The 12,750-nt window shown below is 36.8% G+C and overlaps 1 protein-coding gene across 2 annotated transcripts in view; it reads left to right on the top strand.

Annotated features, from left to right (window-relative positions):
* LOC122806466 (opticin-like) overlaps positions 1 to 12,750 on the top strand; it is a 264,467-nt gene that overhangs the window by 237,882 nt on the left and 13,835 nt on the right. For both annotated transcript variants that reach the window (XM_044076931.1, XM_044076932.1), the window contains one exon: positions 5,116 to 5,211. In XM_044076931.1, the coding sequence (XP_043932866.1) occupies positions 5,116 to 5,211 (96 nt within the window). The remainder of the gene's footprint in view (positions 1 to 5,115; positions 5,212 to 12,750) is intronic.

Raw genomic sequence — 12,750 nt, 5'->3', positions numbered from 1 at the left:
ATGCAAAAAAAATGTATCATCATGCCATTCATCAGAAACATGGCCCGTACTGATTACCACATCAACAGCACTCCCCTAAACACACAACCTGTGGTGAGAGACCCTGGGTACTCAGGTTAATAAGAATCTCACATTCGACCATCATGTAGTAGCAGTGGTCAGAAAAGTCTTTTACTTGGTTCATCTCATAAGTAAAGGGATTGCATCCAGAAAAAAGAAGGTTATTACCTCTCTATACTCCTCCCTCATTAAACCAAAAATTGAGTATAACACCCCATTTGGTATATACCTCTCAATACATCTGCACCAACTGGAAAGACCACAGAAATACCTCACAAAGAGAATCCATGCCCTCCAACACCTGTCCTATGCAATCTGGCTCAAATCACTATCACTCTACTTGGTTTCCTACAGATGATCTATGTCTTGCCTGCAAGGCAATCATGGACCCTGCCCTACTAGAAATGCTCCATATCCTTAAGTCTAACTCATGCATTATGCACTGTAAAGTCCTGAATCTAATATGCAACATCAACAAAACCTGCTGGAGAGACAGGTTTGCCTCCCAGAGTCTACCCATCTCTGGTATAGACTTCCCATATGCTTCAAATAGAGTAACTCGCTGACCCTCTTCAAGCGCAACCTTGATGAGTTGGTGGAAAACCACAAATGTTCATATAATTTCTCCCATTGAGGGAACAAAAGGTTGAAACCAATATATAATAATATTCCACATTTAATTAAAGATTCATGGTCCTTTTTGACAAAATTAACTACCAATGTGTGGAAAGAGAATATTATTTTTATCACCATCAATGTCATTGATTTATTTTCATGTATACCTAAACAAATGGGTCTAGATGACTTTTGCAACATCTTAAGGAAATATTCCAACTTGAATTGGGATAAGATAAACCTGATAATGGAATTAATGTCTATGGTGTTAGAGTACAACTTTATACACTTTGAGGGAGATAATTTAAGACAGACTAGGGAAGTAGCAATGGGGGCGGCTTGTGCCCCCATATTTGCTAACCTAGTAATGTTGAAATGGGAAACCACTAAGCTTTTCAATAGCAGTCATTACAAACATGTGTTGCACTACTCTAGATTTTTGGATGACATCTTTATATTGTGGGATGGAAATATGGAGAGTATTCAGCCTTTTATAGAATTTTTGAATAGTTCAAGTACATCGTTGAAATTCACTTATGCATACAGCCCCAGAGGTATTTATTATTTGGACACATATATTTCAAATTCTAATGATGGTTTTCAGTCCAAAATATTTAGAAAAAGTACTTTTTCTAATAGTTACTTAGAATATACTAGTAACCATCCTAGAAATATGATGAAGAATATTTTTAAGGGCCAATGCATTAGAGCCACATGCATGACATCCAACTATGATGACATGGTTGATGAAATCAATTACATAGGAACCATGTTTAAATCTAGAGGTTATCCTATTCACATGTTAAACAATGTCATCAAATATGTAGTAAATGAATGGGGAAAGAAATATCCCCCTTATTAGGTAAAGAACTGGTTAAGAACTTGGATCTACAGGAGATAAACACTGTTGAACATTACAATAGAGCTTGTGTTTTAGAATACTCCCCCTATGTTAACCATATAAAAAAATATAGTTAGAAAGAATTGGAATATATTAGTGGGGGGATCATGAAAAAAATGAAATATTGGGTGAAGTACCTGTTTTTGTACATAAAATTGGAGCTAATACAAAGAAAAAAATGGAGTCTGGACCTTTGGTAAGAGTTAAGAATGACCAGGGTAGATATACTAGTAAATGTGGATGTTGTAGGCAATGCCATGCAATATTGGACATTAAATGGGTCATATTAGATAATGCTATTAAGACCAATATTAATTTTATGCAAGGCAATTGTAATAGTAGGAATGTGATATACTTAGTAAAGTGTTTGTCATGTTCTTATTATATAGGTAAGACAGAACGCCAACTCAAAAAGAGAATATATGACCACCTTTATAGCATTAGAACTAAGGATACCAATAATGCACTATATAGGCATATAGCAAAACATGGCAATGCACATACATTTAAATTTGGGATAACTGATTAGATCAAGGTAGATCCACGAGCTGGAAATATAAAGGCACAGTTGAGTAAAAAAGAAATAATATGGCAAATATTGACTGATGCCGCTAGAGAACCTGGACTAAATGAATATGTCACTATTAAACCTATTTTACAATTGCGCTAGTATAAGCATTAGTTTTAGACAGGATCAATATTCATGATTGTCCTGTATTTTTAAGTCACACATTTTTCATGGGATGACAGGATGGATATTTATATATATATATATATATATATATATATATATATATATATATATATATATATATATATTCTTATATATACACACTTTGTTGAGCAGTATATATATTTAGTCTCTGAATTGTAATTCGCAGTCAAATATTAGAACATAGTCATAGATTTTTCATATAGATTTATTTAATTGATTTTAACATATGTTTTATATAGATTTTTTATGGAAACATTTATGGAAATATGCAATAGAAATTCATTGCATTAGAATATATTGTTAGTATTTTTTATACTATATCAATTACATATGTATTGTATGTTTTTCTATTTTATTACAAATTTTTGGTCAAACCAATGAATGAATTGATAAGGAATGCAAATTAACATTGTATTTTTCATGAATTGTTAATATGATGGAAATTGATAACATGTTTCTTTAAATTTGTAAGTCTGCCGGAATTTGGTGTCAAAACGTTTTGAAATAACAGTTAGTAGACAATGTCAGGTATTCTGATGAAGTCCACTTTAGTGTGGATGAAAGCGTTTAATCCAAACTACTTTGTTGAATTCATGGTCTATTAAAGAAGTAATTTTACTTCTGGCTTCAGATTTCATTTATTGTGCATCCATTACAAACTTGGTTTCAGCTTTACTTTTTGATTTTCAGTAGTTGGCAGCTGGTTCCGTGAAGTTACATGACAGTGGAATATAAAACACTTCTCTAAAGGTCTATATTTATCTACATTTAAAATGAGCCATGTCATAAATGTTTAGTGTGCATGCATCTATGTTTTTACTGTTTGCAGTAATACTGACAGCCCACATTGTTACATGGTATGCAAGGAATATGCCCTGGTACTCAAAATGTTCTGATACACTGTTTATTTAAAAACTGTAAGAAATTCCAGATCCAGAATAGTTTTGCCAACCTTAAACTGACTATTCCACTACCAGTGAAAAAAGCTCCTTTGTATACTGGATACATGCAGCTGAACTGCACTGGGAAGTTACATATACATTATGCCTATTATAGGCACATTACTCAAAGAAAGTCAAGCTTTACAAGCTAATGGAAGACCATGTTGTATATCATGTCATCAACTTTCTCTTGCTATTTCTATACTTGGCTGTGCCACATGTTATTGCAACTCTCTTGGAGTAAATGTCAGATTTTGTTCTGGGCTGGTGGTCAAGCCATACAATAAATCATTACAGCCATAGTAAGTTTTTTTGGTGTGAGGCCTCCCCATAAAAAAATTATTTGCAGTGTACATCAGGATGAAAAATTAGCCAGATGTATGACATAGATGATTAAAGTCTTAATTACAGCCCAGGTGACCCATGAGTGGCTTGGGTACCTGAGTGAGGCACTCACGGGTAAAGAATGGGAGTGTCTATCCTGGGGTGGGGGGCTATGCGCATTTGGATAATTCTTGCATATGATCCTTAGTGTAGGCTGAAGACATTGAGGAGGGCATTGTCCCATTGTGCTAAAATGGGATTGACAGAGGATCCTGGCATAGTTGCTGCACAGATGAGAGAATATGCAAGCTCATACACACCACATGACCACCCTCAGGAAATGACAAGTGGGTAGAAATCATGTAGGTGAAAAAAATCTAAGCAACAATATGATACACCATGAGCCTCTATCTCTTCACCAGACCCAAAACATGGATTACAGCAAATCCAGGTGAGTTTTGGAGTGCTTGGTAGACCCAGTAGGTGAGAAAAGTTCATGGGGCAAGCTGATGTTCAGCTATGAGGAGAAAAGCTGATCAAAAAATACTTCAGGATGAAGGATTAATTTATCTTGAGTAATTTGAGAAATTTGTTGCTTAACTTAAAGAATCAAGAAAGCTAAATTAGCAATATGTAAATGAAGCAAATAAGGGCTATAGTTTTCTTTCAGCACAGAACACATAAGTAATTAATTTACATATAATCATTCATTTATCCTCATTTCTAACAAACAAACTAATGTTAAACTTCACCATTTTGTTGCAGAAGTGTTCTCATCATATAATAGAAGGAAGACCATAGCTCATCATTTTTCAAGATAATCATTTGAGACATTCTTGGTCCACCTCTAAAACAGACTGGAACTTCCCAAGGGAATCTGTCTTTACCGAAATCCTGTCCTAGAAGACGATGTATAAATGAGAGATATGTTCCATCACTCAGTCACATTGTTCATTTAACCTATTCTTTAACAAGGAACAAGACAGCAAACTTTTAAAAATGTTCTGAATTACCAAAAAGGTTGCTGAAACTGTTTCTATAGCTGTTACTCTTGGGGGTGGGGTGGGGATAGTATGACTAATGAATGCCACAACTCTGACTGCTGACAGACCAAAGAGCAAGCAATCCTTTCACACACAATGAGCTGAGAGCAGCATTGTAAGCATCAGCACAGGGCAATACGATGTCATGGCAAAAATGAAGGTTTGTTGACATAATCAAAGGACGGTAAACAATTATCGTAATGAGGGATCTTAAAATGAGTATCCACAGTGACTTTTAATTAACTGTAGACCAGTTGCACTGAAATCCCATTATAATGTGTTACTCAGATGTGGAAGGGATTTCTGAAGACAGCACTTTAGAAGTTCAGGTGACTCAAACAGATGTTAGATGGGAATTACCGAAAATGATTTCAAATCACATAGTGCAGGTCATCAAGGAAGACAAAACAGAATAAAAATATAGAGAAACACCACCATGACATTAATACACAGCAGAACTTTTGTTGCAGTTAATCCTGAAATGACTACACTGTAATACTTTTATTTTCTCTTCAGGATCTCACAAAACTACAGTTCCTGTACCTCTCAGACAACAGGCTGGACTACATTCCTCTTCCACTTCCCGAAAGCCTTCGCTCTCTGCATCTTCAGGTAAGCTCTAACCCTGAGCACTACCTAGGATTCTCTTAGTTCTAACTTTGGTGATGGCGTAATATACATTGCTGTACCCCATTCGGCCTGCCCAAAGCATGGCAGCTAAAGAAACTACATGAGAGAGTACTAACTAATGATGTTTATGTTCTTTTTAAGAACAGTAATACCTCTGTATTTCTATTTGTGTACAGCGTACAGCTTTTTATCAAGACTGTATCACCAAATGAAACTACAAGAATATCTTATGCACTGGTATTATGACTAGAGTAAAACAAAATAGTCAAAAGGCTTAAAGGGGCAATTCCCATTATCACTGCTGTGGATGTAATTATATTCATAACAAAGCATATGAAATGACTTCCACACAAGGCCTTCAGAAAAGGCAAATGGGACAAGCAAAGCCCCCCAGACTTCTCATTTTTAGGGGAAATTACCCACCAAACATCCATTAAAGGCAATCAGCTACAATGTATCTTGATGCTGGGGTGAGGGACATTTCTCGCATTACAATCATCACTTTCATAAAATAATTTTTTAATATGAATGGTATTTGTAGAATCAATGTTTTCTCAGCTGTGTGACTTCCAATTTTGAGGCAAATCAATTATGTGTTTTAATAATCAAAAGATATCTATATCCCTTTTGGCTTTGAATCATATGCTCCACTCATTGTAATATACACCCCCGAAGTATCTGGACAATGATATTCACACTATTTTGTTGTCAGGGCACAGTACAACACACCTGGAAAACATAATGTTTCCATATCATGGTGAATCTGTAGTGAAACATAACAGGTATAATTACTTTCACTTTACAATGTAAATGGAATTTGTGTTCGAATATATATATATATATATATATATATATATATATATATATATATATATATATATATATATGGGTCTACTTCTAAACACCGACACGATTCCCGACACAAAACTCACCGACGCCAAATAACCGACAACACACAAACCCGACACAAACCCGACAACGCAAAACACCGAACACCAAAACACCGACACACGGAACGTAAACAACACGCGACACTACATACCATACACACTAGCCCTGACCCAAACCCTAACCCTAAGGTCCGACACTATCGCACACTTCACCTACCTGCACCCTAACCCTAACTCACTTACACACCCCTAGCCCAAGCTCCGACACTAACACACACATCACCTACCTGCACCCTAACTCACTTACACACCCCTAGCCCAAGCTCCGACACTAACGCACACATCACCTACCTGCACCCTAACCCTAACTCACTTACCCACCCCTAGCCCAAGCTCTGACACTAATGTACACATCACCTACCTGCACCCTAACCCTAACTCACTTACCTGACCACTCCTACCTCCGTCACTGTCGCACACTTACCGGGTCGCGATCACACATTACCCTTGTCGGTCTTTCCACTGTCGGCGAATCACCCTGTTGGTATACGTACCTGTCGGTCATCTGGTGTCGGTGATTTCCGCGTCGGGGAATCGGCGTTTCGGTCTTTAGAATGGGACCCATATATATATATATAAAGTTCAAATCTAGGTGGAAGAAGCACAAATTTAAAGACACAGTTCTATGAGTGCATTGTAAAATAGTTCTTTCTGAGGGCCAGATTCAAAGTCACTAACTGTACTACATATTAGCTGTGATGAAGAAAGTGACTGATGAGCATGATTAAGAAATTTGCTGTTTTTGTTTCTGAACTGTATATCTGTCAGCTGAGCTTGATGTATACCATGCAATACCATGATAAGAACAGGCCAACATTGTCTCCTGTTCATTTATTGACTCCAGTCTGCAGTGTCACAATGATAGCACTCAGGGGATGGTATAAATACAATTGGATGAATAATCTGTCATGCCGTACAGTAGTGTATATCTCTACTATCAATATACTTTTAGGTACTCTGAATGTATAAAATGATCACATGGCACACAGCAGTACTATGTGCCCAACTTGTGATTGACTTATCAGACACTTGAAGACATATACTGCTCTTAGGGTGCACAACAGTGTAGTACCATTATCGTTTGTACTGTGAATAGTAGTGCACTGTGATGGACATATATTCCAGTTCCAACATCACTCACTCAAGGGAATATTGAATATTATGGTTAAGTTACAAACTATATAGCATTATGATCCTTACATTTTAACAATGCTTTGGAATCAGAGGTGGTTTATAATATGGGTGCCTGGTAAAGCTACACTGAGTCCATGGCCAGCCAACAAAAATATTTAGTTTTGATATGTTAAACCGTGTTAACTTATTTTACTTATCTCATATGCTGAACATAACAACTGCTAAGAAAACACTTTTAGTTCTATTTAAAAAAAGTATTAAATAAGAGTCCCTGTAAGTATTTGTATATGAACATAGAGAAGACCAGCTGAAGGAAATGAAATGTCTTTTTCTGCCAGTTTATACATATTTATACATAGGAACCTAAGTTTTCATCAATATAACTTTGAGCCACAAATCATCAGACTTACAACTTTGAACCATTAAAACATCAATCCACAAATAATCAAAAAATTATGTTTTTTTGAAGAGGGTGAGCCTTCTCCAACTTAAATATATCAAATCAGAGATTACATTACAATTGGTAAATGGGCATGTTCTCTGATTCCCACCATACTGCAGTCTTATAATGGCAAAACCTCTACATTTTGGTCAGTTGATATTTACTGGCTTTTCCATCTGTCAACAAGTTTATTAGTCAACAAAACATTCTGCACCTATATATGTGTGTGTGTTTTGCTGTGAAACAAGCCTTTGAAGTTGATGTGCTACTGTCTGGGTTTTACTGGAACAGTTTTAAGAACCTCATTTATTCTGCCATGGTTTACAGATAAACAACACTTTTTCCCCACCCTCCTGACTGTCCTTTCTGTGTTGATAGACACTGATGTAACTTTCTGAATTCACTGAAAGTTGTTCACTTCCCTTGGTTGGAATACACTCTGAAGGAAACAAGATGACTTGTGCCCCTGTTTTTATCAGCTATGAGATGTAAACATCTGTTTTACACTGTTTACATATAGAACAATTAAATCTTAGCAATAGACTACGTAAGCACATTGCTTGAATCAACATTTACATCAAGCTTCATACACTTAGACAAGTACATTCCAAAGGCATCATACTCTACTAAGAACCCGATGAAGGAGAATTAGCATGGATGATAACTTCCTTAGACGTAGAAGGTATTCACCTGGTGATCAGTCTGGCTTGTTAAAGAGATTTCTTAATGACACTGGATACATGGTGATCAAAGGATTGTTCATTGACAATGGAAGTGACCAAGGTCCTTAAAGAGAGAGTCAGTTTTCAAAGTGGTGTCATCTATGTGGTAGGTGCATAGTAGCCCGAGTTTGTCAAAGGAAATAATGTTGCATAGTTTTGCATTTAGTTTAAGGCTATGGTCCCAGCACCATTTTTGGTGCATGTCAGGCCATCCTGGAGAATCTAGAAATAGCATGGTGAGTTTATGATAGTTACCAGTTTATAGTCATCTAAAAGCTTTGTCAACCACAGGCCTTTAATGTCATTCTTGACATCAAAGAAGTGAATACAAAAGAGAAGTGTGGTCCTAGGACCAATTCATTGGAAGGACAATGCTGTTAACTATTATTTTCCATGAAAGAATGTTTCCAGCACTAATAGATTTGGGTTTCTTCATTAAGCCAATTTGCTATCCTATGGGTAACATAGGGGATTTACATCCTTTTTAATTAGCTTATTAAACATTCTAGAATGTAGGGTTGTATCAAGAGCTAGGGTCGGGTCCAGACAGACAGTATGACTAGATTTCCCTACATCTAATGCATCAATGACTTCTTCAGAGAGGTCCAATAGGTTCAAGAGACAGAATTTGTCTTTAACAAATGCAAACAGGAATGGGTCCAGGGCTTGTATAGTGCAAATGTCCTTGTTAAGAAGTTTTATAAGTATAGGTTTCATTGCTTTACAGACAATGCTGGTTAGGCATATAGGTCTGTGGTTTTCAGGATCAGTAACTTGGTCTTCTCTGATGGAGTGGGAGATGACTACAGCAGTTTTCTGCACCTATGGTACAAATCCATTGTAGATGCTAAGACTGAATGGGATTATTGCAAGTCTGTGAAACACTTTCTGGTGCTAACAAGAAGGCAGCCTGGCACATTATCAGGTCCCATAGAGATAGTATTTTTTGGCCTTGAAGGATCACTTACTTACGGGTGATCACAGTGGGTTATGTGGGTATGCTAATATATTTGAGAAAGTTAAGGGGGGATAGGTGAGCAAAGTATGAGCTAAATTAATTTGCTAATATGTTGTATATGTCCTCAGTAGTTGAGTATGTGTTAATGTTATGCATTAGTTCTGTGCTTTGCTGGGAATTATGTCCATGGTTTCTGACATAGCTAAAGAAGGCTTTGCAGTTGTCATTAACATAACTGGCAATTTTCAATTCATAACTGCTTTTGGAGAATTTGATTTTGCTTAAGTTTGCTGATCTTTCTGAGTTCTTTAGATGATTGTGCTTTAAGTTTACTCTTACAGGCTAAGAGTTTCTTCTGCTTATTGTTTAGTTAGTTTATACTATGGTTCCACAATAGGGGTTTATTCCTGAATTTGGCATTGTTTTTGTGTCTTATGGGATCCAATACTACAATGCATGCTTTGAAGTGGACAAAGAAAATATCTACAAATATGGCAGTGCGCAAGATTGTGTCATCAAGGTGAGGAGGGTGCTTACATTTTATTAATTGATCAGTTAGCTAGAGTACATCTGCCTTAAAGACGTTTCTAAAGATAAAAGTGCCCTCCTAGTTAATGTTGCGGAACTGTGATCAAATTTGATCAGTGGTATGGCAATTGTAGATTGTGACATGAAGTGGAGTAGTTGGGGCTGTATTAGTGAGAACCTGATTCAACATTTTTAAACCGCAAGTTGTGATTTGAGCCAGTTAGTCTAAAAGAGCTGGCATCAATGATGTCTGGAAATCTTTTATCATAATTATGTGATGTGGTGAAACTTTTCCAGTTAATCGGAGAATAGTTAAGGTCTGCCAAGGGAAGGAGTGTTTGGTTTGATATGGAGAGATGTCAGCTTATTTAGATATGCCTTATGAACTGCAGATGACATGTAGGGGTACAGTGCTTGGATATTATATAGTATGGGCTTTCCTTTACAACAAAAAAGATATGGAAGAGTTCAAGGCCACTCTCTTTCCTTTAGAGTTTGACATGAGTTGGCTTTGCAGGAATATGAACATGCCCTTTCCAAACTCTGTCACTTTTGGCTTTGGGTCTGAAAGAGTGGCAGGCACTGAAACTATGAACTGTGGAGGTGCTGTTGCTGTTCTAAAATCATGTTTTAGTAACTATGCAGATATCTATATTTTCGTTAATTAGGAATGCCTCCTAGGAGTACAACTTCTTGTGCAGACTTCAAGCACTTGTATAATCTTGGAGGAAGAAAAATGTTTGGCCAATATATAGAAGCAGTGTGTTGAGACAGGCAAGTCTTTCCTAGCAAAGAAGTTAAAGTTTCATTCTTTTCCTCACATGTAGGTAAATATTGGATTTGCTTAAAAAGACACCAGTAGATAAACCAATAATTAAAGTAATGTGTCTTTTGATTGTATTGTGGCTTCATTCTTATGGTAAGATACTGTTCAATACTAGTTTCATACCAATTTCAGATGCATATTCAGAGAGACCCATCATGTCACTTTTCATATTATCTAAGGAGGTATGTCTCAAGTCAGTTACTCCCACGGAAACATTGAATATGTCATATGTCTACCAGGAGTGAAGTGACATGAGGGTCCTATGGATGCTGCTCACCCTGCCACCTCAGAGGCAGCTGACCATCATGCTGTCTTTGCAAAACCTGGACAGTGGTGCATCTGTGTGCCTGACTTTGGAGATGCCTATGACTAAGATGTTCATGGATGTACTGGATTAGTGTTGCTGATTTAAGGACTTCAGCTTACCAGTTGAGTGACCTGTTTTTGTAGGTGCATTTTTCATAGAGTTATGTATGTTGTTTGTCTGCCAGTATGGTACTTTGTGTCCTGTACACCAAACCTTTGTCTAGGAGGCCGTTGTGGGTTGGTATGGTGGGTATAGTTGTGTGAGACAGGTATCACAACTGATAACATGATCAGCATAGTCAACAATTTTAGAAGGGAGGTTATCTCCATAGTTACTACACAGTTTCATCTCTCAAACACAGAATTATCTAGTGGAGGAAGCAAACAGTTGAACATGAGACAGCTTATGCATTCCCACAAGGTGCCAAGTGCTTCCAGGCTGGAAACAGATGGTCAAGCAAACTATGACTTCATGATATATAGTGACTGATGAAATAGGGAGAAGTAATGAAGAATAATTATAGAAAGTTGTCTATATACCAAGACATAGAAGGAACAATGAGTCAAAGCACTGAGTCACAAGTATATACATACAATATCAGCAACCGAAGAGCACAAGTCCAGTAAAACGTGTAGCAAAACCCAATCAGTACTGGAATCAGTGATTACCAACTTGATTCAAGTGCTGCAACAGCAGTTTAGTCCAAATGATTTTGCTCTGGTGCCATAACAACTTAGTACAGTGATGAAACAATATGTAGTTTATAGCAATGACTGGACTCAGGCTAATAATACTTACAGCATATAAAGCAAATGAGTACAAAAGGCAGTAATAATAACTTATGGTTACATAAAACAAAGACGGTAAGTTGATTCAGATGCCACAACCATGGTTTTAGCAGTTTTCTGCTGTCAGGCACTGTTCTTTGTGCATGCTCAATGCATTTCTGTGCTTGTTCCACTATGTGACAGTTTGTTTCTGCAATCACTCCATTGTTGCATGGTGATAGTGGAGCTATTTTCCCCGATCTCCACTGAAACTGGAATGTGCACCAGCAAGAGTTTCAAGTCAATATAGAGAAATAAAACATACACAGCATAGCTTATTATCTCATTCTACATCAAATTCATGAATATGTCAGTCTCTCATTATGGAGCTTTTTTAAAGGTGACGTACAGCACAGTTTCAGAGAAAACTCTATGATATTCTCTGTACCTGCATTTGAATATAATTTATATTAAAGCTCTTTTGCTCAATTTACTATTTAGTGTGTACCAGCTGGCATCCCAATGGTCTTTAAAATATTATTTCTGAAGTATTACTGTGCGCTTCTATCTGTACTGCAAGTAGCGTATCTGCATTCTGCGGGACAAGACCCTATGCAATGCAAATAGTGTCCTCTATGATATTCTCTGTACCTGCATTTGAATATAATTTATATTAAAGCTCTTTTGCTTAATTTACTATTTAGTGTGTACCAGCTTGCATCCCAATGCTCTTTAATATATTATTTCTGAAGTATTACTGTGCACTTCTATCTGTACTGCAAGTAGAGTACCTGCATTCTGCGGGAAAAGACCCCTATGCAATGCAAATAGCATAGATGAATATAACCAACCGATTCTGAAAAATTAGGCCTGGCATCACTATGTTA

Source organism: Protopterus annectens, chromosome 7.part0, assembly GCF_019279795.1.
Source record: "Protopterus annectens isolate FY-2018-M chromosome 7.part0, PAN1.0, whole genome shotgun sequence".
NCBI lineage: Eukaryota > Metazoa > Chordata > Ceratodontiformes > Protopteridae > Protopterus > Protopterus annectens.
The sequence above is the reverse complement of the archived record's forward strand: the minus strand, read 5'-3'. Positions and strand labels throughout refer to the sequence as shown.